The 18651-nt window shown below is 42.7% G+C and overlaps 1 protein-coding gene across 2 annotated transcripts in view; it reads left to right on the forward strand.

Annotated features, from left to right (window-relative positions):
* LOC126298720 (polyamine-transporting ATPase 13A3-like) overlaps positions 1-18651 on the forward strand; it is a 218197-nt gene that overhangs the window by 95299 nt on the left and 104247 nt on the right. The window contains exon 7 of one of the 2 annotated variants that reach the window (XM_049990146.1): positions 17983-18165. The exons of the other annotated variant lie outside the window; for it this stretch is intronic. Coding sequence (XP_049846103.1) covers positions 17983-18165 — 183 coding nt within the window. The remainder of the gene's footprint in view (positions 1-17982; positions 18166-18651) is intronic. 2 annotated transcript variants of the gene reach the window in all.

Below are 18651 nucleotides of genomic sequence, written 5' to 3' on the forward strand. Positions count from 1 at the left end.
CTGCCAGTAACAAATTTAGCAGCCCAACTCTGAATTGCTTCAGTGTCTTCCTTTAATCTGATCTGATGCAGTTCCAAAACACTCAAACAGTACTCAACAATGAGTTGCACTAGTGTCCTATATGTGTGGTCTCCTTCACAGATGAACCACACTTTCCAAAAATTCTCCCAATTAACTGAAGTTGACCATTCACCTTCCCTACCTCAGCCTCCACACACTCATTAAAGTTCGTATCAGTTTGCAAAATTACGCCGTGATATTTAAATGATATGACTTTCGAGCAGGAGACACTAATACTGTATCCAAGCATTATCGGTTTGTTTCTCCTACTCATCTGCATTAACATGCATTTTTCTAATTTTAGAGCTATATGCCATTCATCACACCTACTAAAAATTTTGTCCGTTATCTTGTATGCTCCTAGTCGCTCAACTTGGACACCTTCCCATACACCATTGCATCCGCAGCAAACAACCAGACTGCTGCCCAGCCTGTCTACCAGATCATTTACGTATATAGAAAATAACAGCAGTCCTATCTCACTACCCTGGGACACTCCTGATGATGGCCTCGAGTTTAAACACTAATCATCGAGCACAACCTTTGTTAATGCTCAGCAGAGGGGCACTGTGTCAACTGCATTTTGGAAATCTAGAAATATGGGATCTGCCTTTTGCCTTTCATCTACACCATCCATCTATAGTTGACATTATGTCATGTCAGAAAACGCCATGCAGAGTTTCCCACGAGCAATGCTTTCTAAGCTTTTTGATCTCACAGAAGTTCATTACATTTGAACTGTGAATATGTTCTACAGATCTGCAGCAAACCAATGTTAAGGACATTGGTCTGTAATTTTGCGGGTCCATTCTGTTACCTGTATTATATGCAAAGGTCACCTGCCTTTTTTTTCCAATCACTTGGGACTTTGTCCAGGGTGAGAGATTTACTGTAAAAGCAAGCTAATTTAGTGGCCAATGCCATAGAATACTCATTGTAAAACTGAATTAAGGTTCCATCCATACCTGGCAACTTTTTTTCAACTCCTTCAGCTGTTTCTCTTCACCAGTGATGCTTATTACTATTTCATTCATACAGGACTGTGTGCTGGTCGGAGTGACTGTGCAGTTCTAGGCGCTACAGTCTAGAACCGGTTGACCGCTACGGTCGCAGGTCTGAATCCTGCCTCGGGCATGGATGTGTTTGATGTCCTTAGGTTAGTTAGGTTTAAGTAGTTCTAAGTTTTAGGGGACTGATGGCCACAGCAGTTAAGTCCCATAGTGCTCAGAGCCAAGACTATGTGATGGTCAAATGACAGTTTGCTTGTACAATTCTACTGCATGAATGGTTTCTTAAAGATGAAATTTAAAACTTAGGCTTTTGTTTTGCTATCTTGCAGTGTGCAACACTAGACAGGTCAATAAGTGACTTGATGGAAGTCTTAGATCCACTTATCAACTGTACATAGACACAGAATTTTCTCAGTCTCTCAGCCATATCTTTTGCTAAGTTGTGGTGGTGGTTGTTGTTGTTATTATTATTATTGTTGTTGTTGTTGGTTTTATGCATAGATCTTTCCACCAATGCACAAATCCCCAGTGACCTTTGCCTGTCATCATTTGTGCATTCTCTTTTGAACCGAGAGCACAACAGCCTTTGCTTCCTCAACATTTTCTGAATTTCATAGTTAAACAAAGATAGGTATTTTCTGTCCTTAATTGCACATATTTCTCTAGAACACGGTGTACAATCTTTTTAAAATTTGCCCATAATTCCTGTGTCTGTCATATTGGAATTAAATGATGTCAGTTCATTGTCTAACTACTGCATATCTACTCTTCTAACAGAACCATTCTTCCAGCCTTCTTGACTGTTTTATTAACTTTCGTAACCTTAGTTGCTACGATACCATCGTAATTAATCTCCCTCTTTATGCTGATGTGATCAGTAAGGTCCAGTCTGTTTGTAGCTACAAGGTGTAAGATACACTACTGGCCATTAAAATTGCTACACCACGAAGATGACGTGCTACAGACACTAAATTTAACTGACAGGAAGAAGATGCTGTGATATGCAAATGATTAGCTTTTCAGAGCATTCACACAAGGTTGGCGCTGGTGGTGACACACAAAACGTGCTGACATGAGGAAAGTTTCCAACCGATTTTTCATACACAAACAGCAGTTGACTGACGTTGCCCAGTGAAATGTTGTTGTGATGCCTCGTGTAAGGAGGAGAAATGCGTACCATCACGTTTCTGACTTTGATAAAGGTCAGATTGTAGCCTATCGCAATTGCGGTTTATCATATCGCGACATTGCTGCTTGCATTGGTCGAGATCCAATGACTGTTAGCAGAATATGGAATCAGTGGGTTCAGGAGGGTAATATAGAATGCTGTGCTGGATCCCAATGGCATCGTATCACTAGCAGTTGAGATGACACATCTTATCTGCATGGCTGTAATGGATCGTGCAGCCATGTCTCGATCCCTAGGTCAACAGATGGGGATGTTTGCAAGACAAAAACCATCTGCATGAACAGTTCAATGACATTTGCAGCAGCATGGACTATCAGCTCGGAGACCATGGCTGCACTTACCCTTGACGCTACATCAGACAGGAGCACCTGTGATGATGTCCTCAATGACAAACCTGGGAGCACGAATGGCAAAACGTCATTTGTTCAGATGAATCTAGGTTCTGTTTACAGCGTCATGATGGTCACATCTGTGTTTGGCGACATCACGGTGAACGCACATTAGAAGCATGTATTCGTCATCACCCAGCATGATGGTATGGGGTGCCATTGGTTACACGTCTCGGTCACCTCTTGTTCGCATTGATGGCACTTTGAACAGTGGATGTTACATTTCAGATGTGTTACGACCTGTGGCTCTACCCCTCATTCGATCCCTGCAAAACCCTACATATCAGCAGTATAATGCACAACCGCATGTTGCAGGTCCTGTACGGGCCTTTCTGGATACAGAAAATGTTCGACTGCTGCCCTGGCCAGCACATTCTCCAGATCTCTCACCAATTGAAAACGTCTGGTCAATGGTGGCCGAGAAACTGACTCATCACAATGCGCCAGTCACTACTCTTGATGAACTGTGGTATCATGTTGAAGCTGCATGGGCAGCTGTACCTGTACATGCCATCCAAGCTCTGTTTGACTCAATGCCCAGGCGTATCAAGGCCATTATTACGGCCAGAGGTGGTTGTTCTGGGTATTGCGTGAAAGTGTAATCACGTGTCAGTTCTAGTATAATACATTTGTCCAATGAATACCCATTTATCATCTGCATTTCTTCTTGGTGTAGTAATTTTAAAACCCAGTAGTGTATTTCCATCATGTGTGGACTGCCGAACTAGCTGCCCAAGACAGTTTTTGGAGAATGTATTCATAAGTACTTTGAAAGATTGTCTATTTGTATCCACTGTAATTAAATCCGTAGGTATCCCAGTCTATACTTGGTAGGTTAAAGTTGCCTCCAACTAGTATTGCATGATCTGGTGATTTTTTGCACTACTGACTGTAAATTTGCTTTAAATGACACTAGAACTGTCACAACAGAATCACATGGCGGGTAAAAGCATCCAGCAATTAACTCGATTTCATCTAGGCATGTTATACGTGACCAGATAACTTCACTATTGTCCTCAATAGTGAAAATATTTTTTTTATCTGCTATGAACACTCTGCCTCCTGTGGCATATAATCTGCCTTTCCGATATATGTTCCATGACTCACAAAATATCTCGGAACTTTCAATTTCGGGTTTCAGCCAGCTCTCTGTCACAAGAATAATTTGACTGCGAGAACTTTCCTGGAGGGCAGTAAATTTGGGAACTTTGTAATGAATACTTCAACAGTTAACTAATAAAATTTTGACAGTTGAAGTGCATTCATTGTGAATTCAGTCTGGTTTCACTATTTGCATATCGACTGGTGAGTGTTCATCAGAGTATCTCAAATTACCACCTAGCCTAAGGAAACCCAATGTGCAGTGCACAAGTAGTCCGCTGCACGGGTAATACTTCATCATCGGGCCGCATTCAATGTTCTTAATTACTGCTGAATGCTCTTTGTCATCTCCAGGTCTCTATGGTATTACACACTTAAAGTTATTGTTGTTGTTGCAACTTTCAATGCTTGTTTCGTTGTCTACCAGATCCCTTTGGCTTTTCTGCTTGCTCTACTCACTATTCAAAACTTTTAAGTTTGTCAAGCTTACATTTGGTGCAGCCCTCTCCATGCAGTGCTGTCCTATTACATTATGTCTGTGCACTGTAGTGTTGCTAACAGTATTGTCTCCTACCTCTGATGTGTTAGATGTAACATTACTATAGGAGTCCTTAGTTAACTGTGGGACATTACTAATTGAAGTCTTCTGTCAACATACAACTGAGACAAGATTTATTTTAAAGCTGTATAATCTTGATGTCAATTCCTGTTTTGGAAGTCATTGCCTCCTTCACTTCATCTTCTAACAGTCTGATCTTGATGTATGCCTAATTGTGTATCGAGGCCACCACATGACTGCCGACCTTGCTGTGCTCAAATTTGAAAATTTCTCTCCACATTGGCTTGTTCAGATGATGGCTAGCTAATAATCTATCCACTCGCTCAAGGAACTTGACAAACATGCCGGTTGCGTCTTGGGAGTGATGGTAATGTTGGATGTGCAGAGTACAAGAGTTTGTGTTGTATCTTCATTATAAGTATTTTGGTGTCTGTGTTATTGTTTAAACTCTTGAAAGAACATCTGCAGCTACATCTACATCAGTACCCCCCTTCCCGTCCAAGCCACCAACAGGTGCATGTGACAGGGTACTTCTGGTACCACTGAGCCCCCCTTCCCTTCCCCAGATCCATTTGCCAATGGCACATGGAAAGAATGACTGTCAGTAAGCCCCTGTATTAGCTCTGATTTCTCAAATCTTATCATTGTGGTCATTTTATGAGACATGTGGGAGGAAGTAAACCTCTCCGTGATGCACAATGCCCCTCTTGTAGTTACTTAACATCTGAATAGTATCGCCATCAATGAATTTAGATGAGAAGTATTTAACAGATCATTGTTACTAGAACCAATAAAATATCATAAACGACATTAGTGTCCAGACGAGTGCGACGTTCGGTAACAACCAAACTTGCAGCACTGAAGTTCTTTACATCCACTTGAGGCTGGAATGTACAGTATTCTCTTAGCTACATGTACCAGAGATGGTATTGTCATTTCATGTTCTTTCCACAATCGAAGCCGCACAGGATTAGCCGAGCGGTCTAAGGCGCTGCAGTCATAGACTGTGCGGCTGGTCCCAGAGGTGGTCAGAGTCCTCCCTCGGGCATGGGTGTGTGTGTTTGTCCTTAGGATAATTTAGGGTAAGTAGTGTGTAAGCTTAGGGACTGATGACCTTAGCAGTTAAGTCCCATAAGATTTCACACACGTTTGAACATTTCCACAATCCAAGAATATCGGTGTCTACCACCGCATCTTCTTTGGTAGTGGTGACAGAGAGGTATAAAGATACATCAAGGGTTTTTTTTCTGTATAGTCCAGACTTCTTGCATACCTCTGGAACTTCAATGGCTGTGGCAGTTTTGATGGGCCTGGTATACTTTCATGTGAACTACAAGTAACTAGAAAACAGCATGATCAGGAAACTTAATCACAAAATTCTGAAAGTTCCCTCTGAAGTGATCTGCCACTACTGCTTCCGATACAGGTGGTCTGTAAAAACGTCTGGTTATCATTTTTGTCCTACCTTTGATGCTCAACTTCACCCAGATTAATTCACATTCAGAATCCATGATAAGCTCACTAGATATTCAAATTAAAATGAAATCCAGACCATTAGTTGCATACAGGAATTGATAAATACCAATGGGGACAGTTGAAAATATGTGCCCTGACCGGGATCGAACCCGGGATCTCCTGCTCATATGGCAGACGCTCTATCCGACCAAGCCATCGAGGACACACAGGATAGTGCGACTGCAGGAACTTATCTCTGGCATGCTCCCTGTGAGATCCACATTTCCAATGCACTGTCCACACGCTACATTTGTAGTGTCCTTGCTCACCATACTCATGACTTGTGGTGGTCAGTCTACTGATTACCGTAAGAGTTATGGCTATGTGAGTGCATCTGCACTGAAGAAGATCATTGGCCGGTAAGCCTTATCTATGTGAAGATGGTATCTGTTCTTTTGGACACCTTTTGAAGAGTACTCACCAAGGAATTTGTTTCTGAAATCCTGAACAGTGCTCCAAGAACCAACACCTAAAATTCCCACCTAGTGGCATCACTCATTAAATGACATTATGAATGAAATTTGTTTTTTTGTGGTTACATATTACTGGCAATACAAACAAGTACTCTACAACTTGTCACATGAGTGATTTGTAAATGATCTTCATAGACTGATTGCATTTCCATAGGATTCTACCAAGGAACTAAAGTCTAACAACTGCTTTACCTATGGTTGGCTTTACATGATCATTCCATTTCATATCCCAACAAAGTGTTACACCCAGGTATTTGTATAAGTTGACTGCTTCCAGCTGTGACTCATTGATGTTGTTGTTGTGAGCCACTATGTTTTTTCATCTTGTGAAGTGAACAGTTTTACATTCCTAAACATTGGAAGAAAGTTGCCAATCTTTGCAGCACTTTAAAATCATATCATTATCTCTAACTGAATACTTGTGCAGCTTCTTTCAGACAATCCTTCACTATAGAGAACTGTGTCACCTGCAAAAAGTCTTGAAACTTGGGATCTAATTGACTAGAGAAGAACTGTCTGCAGTGATGCGAACTGCTTTGAATTGAGCCCCGATGACCAGCAAAGGCATTTCTGAGACATCTCAGGCAGTGATGGGATACCAGCATGACTGTTTCCAGCCTTACAGTGTGACAACCAGGAGTGATAGCCTGGGGTGCCATTTCTTTTCATATCAGGACTGCTTTGGTTGTCATCTGTAGCAGTCTTGCAGCACAGTGGTACATCGACATTCTACACCCCGTTTTGTTGCTCCTCATGGCAAGCCATCCTGAGCTTATATTTCAGCAAGATAACATCTGCTGTGCACGGCAAGAATATCTATTGCTTGTCTTAGTGCTTGCCAAGCCCTATCTTGGCCAACAAGGTTGCCAGATCTCTCCCCAATTGAGAATGTTTGGAGGACTATGGGCAGGACCCTCCAACCATCCTGGGATTTTGATGATCTAATGTGCCAATTGGACAGGATTTGGCACAATATCCCTCAAGAGGACATACAATAATTCCATCAGCAATGCCAAGCCGAATAACTGCTTGCACAAGGGCCAGATATTGGACAACATGTTATTGACTTGCTCAATTTGTGAAGCTCTTTCTCTCTAATAAATCATCCAAGTTTTCTGAAACTGTAATCTTTTTTTTATGTCTGTACATATACGAGGGTTGGAACTTTAATAGTGACAACTATTTATTTACAGCTTGTACAAAATAGATACGTGTTTCAAAGTTTTACCGACCTTCAAAGTAGTCACCAGTATTGTGTATAACCCATTGCCAGCAATGTGGAAGTCATAGGATAGGTGTAGAGGCAAAGGGGGGGGGGAGAGCAAATATGTGGTTGAAGAATATCACTAAGACCCATTTTGCATGAGTAAGTCCTCTATATTAAGGACAGACAGCCCATGTGCTGGCCGAGAACTTGCCCCTCTTTTCATAATGACTCGTGTCACCAATCACCTTATAATTCTTTTCCTGGGCTTTGAACCCGAGCCATATGATGGAATCGGTAACTGTCCACAACCACCAACCAAAAGCTAAATAGTTACCATTCTGAGATTCCTTTCAAATTTTTTCTACCAATTCTTTAAAGTCATTTTGTTTTGGTGTGTTTTTCTGTAACAGCTGTCTGATTTGTCTTGCTTTTTAGTTCACATTTTTCACTTTTGCAAGAACACTGGGAAACCTCTCAGAATACAAGCACAAGCACCAAATCTTAACAAGATTCACAATTAATCTCCAAATGCTGCTTTTATGGTCTTTTTCAACATTGGTAAAATCATAAAATAAAATTTCTGTAAAGCACTAAAGTGTCACTCTGAAGTAAATTCCAGCAATCCACTTTCTTTCTCCTGACTGCCTTCACCAAGCAATATATCCCCACAAGGGTATATTCTGGGCACCATGTAATCTTCGTTAAGGATAAGTTCATATCACCTTCTCTCAAAGAATGAACTGTGTGAGGGGGAAATAAGATGTACATTTATGACTGTTTAATTATTGTTATGTGATGGTGTAAGTGTCTGTAATCACTGTATTTGCAATTGGTCCCAGGTTTTTAATTTCTCAGAGGATGTTCTAGGTAACTCTAGCCATAAGAATTAAAATCGTCACCTCCTCTGAACTGATCCCAATTTCAGACTGCAACTTGTTTTAGGCAATAGTAAATCAAATGCCTCTGTGTAAGCTGATTCTTGGTGATACAACAGCCACCTGAGTAGTGTCAACATGTTGAATACTGGTGAAGTGATATCCTGGTGATTCTTGAAAAGGCAGTGTTGACAAGCGTTGGTGATCTCAGATTTAACCCACATAGGATAGGATTCATTGATCATCATTTCTGCCGATTTATCAATCCTTATTATGTCTTACATAAAGTAGAGCTGATGAACTAGTGATACAATCATGGTTAGAAATGCAGAGAACAAGTAAACAAAAGTATTGTTGATGTTCTCAGAGAGCTCTTAATGTTCCATCTCCCTTATCTTAAATAAAAGAGCATTTTGGTGCCATCTCAGATCTGCAGTAGGCTAGCCTGGCTATGTACAACTTTCTGAAATTCATTTCCTTTCAGTCTTGCTATTGCTAGTGCAAATGAGGTTGATCTTGTCTTTCTGTCTTTCCACTGTGTAGAATTAATGGTATCGTCTCTGAATAGCCAAGCAAGTCATTTGTGGAATGAACTTTTTCTGTCAGTTCTGATACACCATTGTTCTGTCTTCCATATTGTCACGTATAACTAAAAATGCTCTGTGAGAATGAGTAATGATTGTTTGTTGGGACATGTAATTGTGGAATATACTTCTTACTACAGCACATAAGGTAACACCAGCTATTCTACCATCAGAGCCATACAGATTACTCGCTTGTAATGCAGTGCTTGACAAAAAAGTGAAGCACCCACAAAGAGAGAAAAAATGAAATGAAGCCTCACAGCTTGAGATGGTACTTGATGTTATTGCAGTTATTACAAACTTTAGTCAGATTTACAAAGGGGTTGGCAATATGAGCCCATTTATCAACAGAGCATTGAACCCTTCTCTGGCCTGGGTGCATCCACTGATTTGGTTTGGGAGGGTGTCGTAAAGTGAATGTATATTCTCCTGAGGCAAGCTAGTGCACAATTGTTCTAACAGGTTATTGATATTGTGGATACTGGCACAGGAACGGAGTTGACATCTGAGCTGGTCCCACGTGTTTTATATTGAGAGCAAATCTGAGAATCTTGCTGGCTACAGGAGTACTTCAGCATAACGCAGTTACCAGAGAAATGTGCCTTGTGTGTACAAGCACTGTCCTATTGAAGAATTTTCCCACAATACTGTCACACGAGGATGCAGGATGTCTGTGCTATACTTTTGTAACGTCAAGTTCTTCAATAACAACCAGCCATGACTTGAAGTCACATCCAATGCCCCCTCGCACCATGACACCAACAGTAAAACCACTATGCCTCTCCAAAACATTGGAAGAATGGGACATCTCCACAGGTTGCTGCCATACTCACAAATGGTCATCTGGGGTAGTGCTGAGTGTTAACGAATTGGTGATTGCTGACACAGATCGCATCACAGTGAACGAATTGTCATGCTATGTTGGGATAGGGGAAGGAAGTGTTTGCAGAATACTGAAAGTGTTGGCATTAAAAAAAGGTTTGTGCCAGATGGGTTCCCAGAATGTTGACAGTGGCTCACAAAGAAACAAAGAAAATGGTATGTAGTGAACTTTTGGACCAGTATGAAAATGGTGGAGTGAATTTCTTGGATGAATCGTGACAGGTGATGAAACATGGCTCCATCATTTTTCACTAGAAATGAAGAGGCAATCAATGGAGTGGTGGCATGCAAATTGACCCAGGAGAAAGATTCAAAACCACACCTTCTGCTGGAAAAGTTATGGCTATGGTGTTTTTCGATTCTGAAGGACTCTTGCTTGTGGACATCATTCCAAGTGGAACCACCATAAATTCTGATGCATATGTGATGACACTGAAGAAACTTCAATCTCGACTGAGTCGTGTTCGACCACATTGGCAAAAACAGGATGTTTTGTTGCTGCACGATAATGTACGACCATATGTCTGTCAAAAAAACCATGGTAGCGATCACAAAATTCGGATGGACAACACTGAAACACCCGCCTTACAGTCCTGACCTGACTCCATGTGACTCATCGCTTTGGGAAACTGAAAGACACTCTTCATGGAACAAGGTTTGAAGATGATGACTCCCTTGTGCAGGCTGCCAAACAGTGGCTCCAACAGGTTGGTCCAGAATTTTACCGTGCGGGTATACAGGCACTGGTTCCAAGATGGCGTAAGGCAGTTGAGAGAGAGGGAAATTATGTGAAGAAATGAAAATATTGTTCCTAAAGGATGTATGCACACACTGTAAAACTTTCAAACATGTAGAATCAAAGATGGATTTTTAAAAAAAATTGTGTGCATTTCTTTTGGAGTATATACCAAACCGTGTCAGTTAACACCACCAAACATGAATAACACCTGTGTACACTGGTTGCAGCTCTACTTGTTACAGAGAACTGAAACTGCAAGTCATTTCCTAACTGCCCATGGTATGTAAATATAGAAAGTTACATTAACGCCTGACTGTGTCGCTTGGGTGCTTAACTTTTTCTGTCATGCAATGTATTTTTCCTGTTAACCATGTAGGTGTCCATGTTCCATTTACATCTCACTTGAGAATGGCTTAAGTAGATAACTTTAACTACTAGATAACGATAAATATTGACTCCATCCATTATGGCCTGGTTTCATGGGACTTGTTTTAATTGTTACTAAAGTCCAAAATGATTGATTGTGACTTCACACATTTAAATCTGTTTCTCAATCCTTGCTCTTAGAACTAAAATTATCTGTCCTCCCCCCACTTTTCTGAAATAATCTGAATAAATTTTGTGTGATTTCTTTAACTGACTACATGCAACTCGTTGTATGGTCTTCACTACTGTCTCATTGTATGTATTCCATTACTTAGGATATTCTAAATTGTCTACCTGGACTTCTGGAAAGTAAATTTGATATGGTTAAACTGTTGATACTAAATGGTCAAACAGCTGAAATTTGTCATACGATCATCATAGGTGCCTATTGATGCCAACTGACCAGTTATGCTGAGTCATACTGTGCTTTATTTTAGCATCTCAGTTATTGTACTGATGAAGGTGGTGGACTTCATAAAGTACACGAAGGAAAAAAACTACCTAGCCTTCAGAATGTGACTGCATTCCTCAGGGAAGAAAAGGGGATGGGTGGAAGAATGGCAGTAATTGGTGGCAGTTGGAAAGGAGGAGATCATCACTCATGCCTCAGGTTGAGAAGGACGTACGTCTTGTGAGGACGAGGGGAGACAAATATGAGAAAAGGGGTGGGGAGATTGTGTCAGAGAGAGTAGTAGGCCAAAAATAGTACATTAGTAAGTGCTTCAGTTGAGAGATGACAGGAGGACAGAGTGAGAAGTAAAAATAAATCTCCCACCCCCTGTCACCCTCAAGCTTATCATTCATTTGCTGGGTACAGGGTTAGTAATCCCAGGGTTCCTGAGCTGGGGACTGGTAAGCACCACCAGAGACCCTTGTCAGCATAACCTCTGAGCATGCTTCAGCGACCACTGTAGGGCACGGCAGTGGAACATTGTGTGTCATATGGAACAGGCATCTTGGCATGACCGCATTGATCATAAGGATGGAGGGGGGGGGGGGGGGTGAGGGAGGAAACCCTTCATCTCAAGGTGTGCTCTGTGCTGATGAGATGCATGGCTGTTGAGGTGGAGCAGTTAGCAGGCAACCTCTGAGGAACCTGCTGCACCTCAGTTTTACAAGGCTTGCCTAGGCATGTAGGGCTCTGTCTGGGTGGACTTTCATTTCCTTAGCTGCTCATGGAACCAAGATGGATCCTTCGTAGTCTTCTCTTCCACCTCCCAGCGGACTGGGTGAGCCACTCGTAGGTACTAACACCCAATCAAATGAGAGGGCTCATGTACCCAGTCCTCCAGACACAGGGACATTAAAGAATTTAAGTGGGTTTGTAACAGAATGCATGCTGCTGGCCAGAGTACATTTTTATTGAGTAAATGGAAAGAGGGGAGTTTTGAAAAGAGTTAAGAGGTGACTGCAGGTACTTTAAAATCAGTAAAGTGGTTATGAAATGGGACATTGTTGATGCAGACATCAAGTTCCCAACAAGTAACAAACCTGCAGAAGCCAAAACCCTTGGGGAATATACCATCCCACATTAAATTACAGTAAAGGTGTTGTAACCTGCACAGATGTGGTATGCATCCCCAAAGAAGACCTGAAAGTTGAATGGGCCCAAGAAGGCATTGTAGGTGTGCAGAATGTTATGAAAAAGGTGGAAGGCAATATTATTAAATCCAACTTGTTAAGCCTCACTTTTAATAGCACAAAACTCCTGGAGCATATTAAGGCAAGTTTTCTTCACATAGCCATGTGGCCCTATGTCCCCAGTCCCATCCGCTGTTTTAAATGCCATCAATTTGGGCACACTGTACTTGGATGTAAGGGAGAAGCCACTTGCGGTAAGTCTGCCCATGGAGTAGTCAGATGTTCATCTCCTCCGAAGTGTGTGTATTGTTCTGGGGCTCATCCTGTCTAGAATAGGGACTGCTGTGTCTTCCTTGAAGAACGGAAGACACGGGAGATAAAAACCACACAACAGATCCCCTATGGTGAGGCCAAGGAAATTTATAAGGCCATGCAGCCCCCCCCCCAGAACATTCACTACCTGCTTTGTGTCAGTTGTTAAACGGCCAGTACAGAAACCTGATGCTGCTACACAGAGGTAGCTAGTGTTAGCACAAGTACCTGTTTTTGTCAGTGTAATTGTGCTGCTACAGTTTCTTTACAGGCTACACTTCCTCTCAAAACAACGGATGTGTCTGTGGTTGCTAATGTTGCAGGGCTCCCTGCTCCCCCTAAGGTTCAGTCTGGTCCGCCGTCCAGTGCTGCCACTACCGCTGCCCCTGTTGTGGCTCCAAAGCCTACCCAGGGCAAAAAGTCAAAGGCCAAGTGTCCCCCACTGATGGAGTTGGGTAGCCAAACAGTCTGACAATATCAATGTTATACTATCTGACATCTCTCTTGACACTCTGGTAGAGCTAATGGAGCTTGATGTCGGATGGGGGCAATTATCTGCCCCAAGACATAGCCCCCACCCATTATGGGCACTCCTCCTCAGCAGAAAGACAGGGTGAAAGAAGCAACCCTCATGATACATAGCTCTTATATTACAGTAGAGTGGTAATGGGTTCAGGATACACGCAGAGGAACTGAAACTGCTAGTGCAGGAACACCCCCTGTGCCTGTGTTTATAAGAAACACATTTTAAAGCCGCTGGCAATCCTGTGATATGGGGCTATGCCCTTCACGGAAAGGATGACCTGACTGGGGAGAGACCCAAGAGACGGGTTGCTGTGTTTGTCAACAACGCGCATCACTCCTCTGACCACCTCCTGGCTACTGACATGCAATCAGTTGCTGTCGAAATTCATGGGTATCAGAGGATCACTGCTTGCGCACTGTATCTACGTCAACCAGATGCAATAGACTCTGAGGCTCTTGCTCCCATGACCATTTCTCTTATTGGGGGGACTTCAGTGCCCATCGTGTCTTGTGGGACTCGACCTCTACTTGCCGTCGGGGTCAGGATTTGGAGGTCTCATGCTGTATCACGAGCTGTGAATCCTCAACACAGTTACTCACACTCATTTCTGCACTGCTACTGGATCATTCTCAGCCATCGACCTCTTTTTCTGCTCTCCCGCCCTCGTAGATTCTGTTCAGAGGGAGGTCATTGAGAGTATTCATTCCAGTGACCATTTCCCACTCCTCATTCATCTATTGAATGGGGCACTACCTGAAGTGAAGTCACCAACATGGATGGTCAACAGGACTAACTGAATGCTGTTCAGACAATTGGCTGTGTTTGGACACCATAACAGCATCCATGGGTGGGTAGACCACATCGTGCAAGTGATGCATCATGCTACTGACTTGTTCATCCCAAAGTCCTCAGGTCGTCATAAGAGGCATCCTGTACCTTGGTGGACACATGAGTGGCATTCAGCCATCTGGGACAGGCGTGCGGCTCTTCAACGGTTAAAATGTCGCCAAATAGCACCCAGGGATATAGCTCAGACGCAGGCAGAGAAGTTTGCACAAACCACTGCCAATGCCAGCCAGGATCCTGCATTTCATCGTTACCATGCATCTGTACAAAGGGGAGAATCGGCCTTCAGATCCCACAATTCTGAGACTTACAACTATCTTTTCTACCTGTGGGAGCTGGAATCGGCCCTGTCTGAGACTCGTGATACTGCACCTGGTCGCGACAAAATCCTGTACTGCATGCTTCGACATTTGCCAGCAGCGTCAAAGGAAATTATTCTTAAAAATGTTTTAATCTTACATGACAGACAGGTAACTTCCCCAGCTCGTGGAGAGGCACTTTTCATTTTTCTCCTGAAAGCAGGAAAGGACCACACGTCCCAGTAGTTATCGTAGTATTGCCTAAACATGCTGTGCAGGAAAGACTGTGGAGCAAATGGTTCGCCATTGTCTGGTCTGGTTGTTAGAGACCAGGCAACTCCTTAGCCACTCTTGTTGTGGATTCCAGAGATTTCAGTCCACTGTTGACAACCTGACCCTGTTAGAGGCAGCTGTTCAGCAGTCTTTCCTACAAAAACATCCCTGTATTGGTATAATCTTTGATGTCAGTAAGGTGTAAGATACTACTAGGAGACACTGTATTCTTGCAAAACAACATATGGCCTTTCCTGTGTCAGCGGTTATTTAGGACCTGAGTTGGTGACTCCGTCAGATCTCTTTGAGCAGGAGAATGTCCGCCCCCGGTAGCTGAGTGGTCAGCGCGACAGACTGTCAATCCAAAGGGCCCGGGTTCAATTCCCGGCTGGGTCGGAGATTTTCTCCGCTCAGGGACTGGGTGTTGTGTTGTCCTAATCATCATCATTTCATCCCCATCGACGCGCAAGTCGCCGAAGTGGCACCAAATCGAAAGACTTGCACCAGGCGAACGGTCTACCCGACGGGAGGCCCTCATCACACGACATTTCATTTCAACAGGAGAATGGCATCCCTCAGGGCAGCGTTTCAAGTGTTATCTTCTTTGCCATAGTTGACAGTATCACATCCATGGTGAGAAGTCCCGTAGAGTGCTCCTTCTTTGTGGATGATTTTACTGGCTTGAAATTGTCATAGTTGCCACACCTGAGAGATGTGAAAGCCAGAACCCTGAAGGCACTGAATATCTTAAAGTGCCTTAGCCACAGGTCTTGGGAGTGGACAGGGCATGTCTCCTCCAGTTTTATAGGGCTTTTGTGTGTTCACAGCTGGACTACTTCTGCATGGTATGGATTTGAAGAGGCCTTCGTATTTGTAGATCATTGATGCTGTCCACCATGAGGGGATTCAGCTGGCCATGGGTGCTTATAGGACCAGTTCCATACCCAGCCTCTGTGTTGAGGCCAGGGAACTGCCACTCACTATTCGGTTGCAGCTCCTCATGATGCATCAGGCATATAAGTTCCTCACCCACACACTATACTGTTGTTCATCCACCTCTGGAACTTCTTTTCTCCAACTGTCCATGAGTCACAGTGCCATTTGGGATCTGCGTGCAGCATGTGCTGGAATCACTTGGTGTTGAGCAAGTACGACCCTAAATCCAGGGTTTGAACCATCTGCCTGGTTACTGGAGACGCCCAGAGTGATTTTATATTTGGTGTGGTACAGGAGACATTGCACTCCTGCTTCCATTTTTATTGTGACATTTTATCCGAGCACCACAGCTGTGTAGCTCATTTTATGTATGGGTCGGAACGAGGTTTTGTTGGTTGCTCTGTCGTTTTCCCAGATTGTGTCTTCAAGGTCCTACTGCCTCGAGCCTTTACTGTCTTTGATGCAGAATTATTTGCGATCTTGCAGGCACTGGAGCAGGTAAGATTCCCTTCCAGTGTTAAATTTCTTGTCTTTTCTGATTCTCTGAGTGCTCTTCTCTTGCTGACACGTTTGTACCTTGCAAATAAAGGTCAGACTGTCCAGGATGCCCCATCCTCCAACTACAAGTGGGGTTGGAGGTGTCTTTCTGCTGGGTACCAGGGCATGTGGAAATTGTGGGGAATGAAAGAGTGAATCTAGCAGCCAATGAGGTGTGTCTTCATCCTCTGGTATTCCAGTGTGCCATCCCCCTGCATGCTACCATCTCACTGTTGAGCTCCAGTGTCTTGCGTCGATGGGAGGATGAGTGGCTGGAAGTGACAGACAAGAAGCTGCATGTAGTAAAGCCTACAGCTTGGAGGTGGCATGCCTTCTTCCAGCCATGTTGATGGGATGAGGTTCTCATCACTCATCTTTGCATAGAACACAGCCCCTTGCTGCATGACTTCTTGCTCCAGTGACAGGACCCACTAATGTCTGGCACTTGTGGCGTACAGATCACTGTGAACTAAATTTTATTGCACTGCATTTTATTTTCCAACCAGTGGGCTGCAGCTGATTTGCTGATGGATCTGCAATCTATTTTCTGTAATGATCAAACAAATGTAATTAGAGTTTTGAAGTTTTGTGAGTTGTCCATTGCTTTCACCAAGATTTTACTCCAATGGTTTTAGCATGTTCACAGGGTGACTGGCTCACCCAAATTTTACATGAGTGGTTAGCTAGTGTCATTTTCCTGTGCCTTCCTTTTAGTTCCTTTTTCATTTTACTTGTGACTTAGTCTCGTGTACAGCATCTTTTATTCGTTACACACACACACACACACACACACACACACACACACACACACACACACACGTGCGCGCGCGCGCACCCACACACCACTATCCCACTTTCCTGTTCTCCCTCTCTGCCCCATTCTCTCTTCTGTCCCACTCCTCCCCCCTCCTCCCCCATCCTCCCACTCCTGCATGTGTATGTGCATGTTTGTGTTTAGTTTCTTGCTGTCTCCTTATCTGGTTTTCTACTAGTTCTTAATTGCTCCCTTCATTCCGGGTCTCATTTCTCTTCCTCTTGATACTTCATTACTTCTTACTCTGCCTTATCTCTGGTCTGAAGCTGGCTCAGCGCATACCGATGTACTATTTTCGTCCTCCTCCTACTCCTCCTCCTCCTCCTCCTCCTCCTCCTCCCATTGACACCTCCCCCTTCATTTTTGACTCCCTACATTCTAACCATCAGTGTGTCCCTTTCAATCTGTGGTCTGAGTAATCTCCTCCCTTCTTTTTGGCCTACCAAACCTACTTCTGCTTCCTTCCTGAGGAAAGAACTAACATTTCTGAAAGCTAGCTATAGTTTTTTCCTTCTTTTAGATGTGTCCATTATTGGTATGAATGTAAGTACTGGCCAGTCAGTCTCCTTATAATTTTACATATCTCTCAAGTGAACATTACTTTTGATGCAAAACATTTGAAAACTGTGACATTTCGCCTTCCATTTCAGAAATATGTTCATGAGATTTTCATGTGTGGAAGTTTAAAAATGTTTATCTATTGAATTGTACTTTATTTTTGTTTTGCTCATTTATTATTTTTAATTTAATTATCCTTGTGGTATATTATTTTGGAGTCTTGTATTATTTTGCATTGAGAGTGCATGCTTCTTTTAGTTGTTGTGTAAGTACTTCTTGTGTTTTTTCCAGGTTTCTGCTCTTGTAGTTCGTACAGGATTTTCTACTCTAAAAGGCGAATTAATCCGATCCATCATGTTCCCTAAACCCATAGGGTTTAAATTTTATCAAGATTCTGTGAAGTTTATATTGGTTCTCTTCGCAATTTCTCTTCTGGGAATGGCCTTCTGTATCTATGTATTCCTGAGGCATAAAGTATGTGATGGTTTGTAAATGTTATCTAAGGCTTTTTATATTAGTAAGACTAAAAATTTGCTTTAACTGCTTTCCAAAACCACATTTGATACAAATTGATGAATAATCTTTTTACTTAATGGGTACAATGTTTATTATTTTGGGTGTCCCAGGAGTAATGGTCATTATTCAGGGATAGAACAGGAACAATCATTAGAAGAAAAAAGTCTAGTAAACGTGGGCTGTAAAATGCATACATTAAAAGCTATGAACACTTGTTTGCTGGAGGTGTTTTTTCGCAGTCACAAATCTGAACAAGTGCTCATAACTCTTAAGATATGGACTTCAGAGCCCAGGTTTACTGGACAGTTTCCTCGTTTTTGGTCCATACTACGTCATCTCAAAATATGGAATGCAAAGAGCTTGCAGTAGAAGAGATATGTTCCATAGTATTGAAGCTGAAGCAGAACTCATAGCTCTTAAGGTATGCATTTTAAGAGTCCATGT

This window comes from Schistocerca gregaria, chromosome X, assembly GCF_023897955.1.
Source record: "Schistocerca gregaria isolate iqSchGreg1 chromosome X, iqSchGreg1.2, whole genome shotgun sequence".
NCBI classification, from domain to species: domain Eukaryota; kingdom Metazoa; phylum Arthropoda; class Insecta; order Orthoptera; family Acrididae; genus Schistocerca; species Schistocerca gregaria.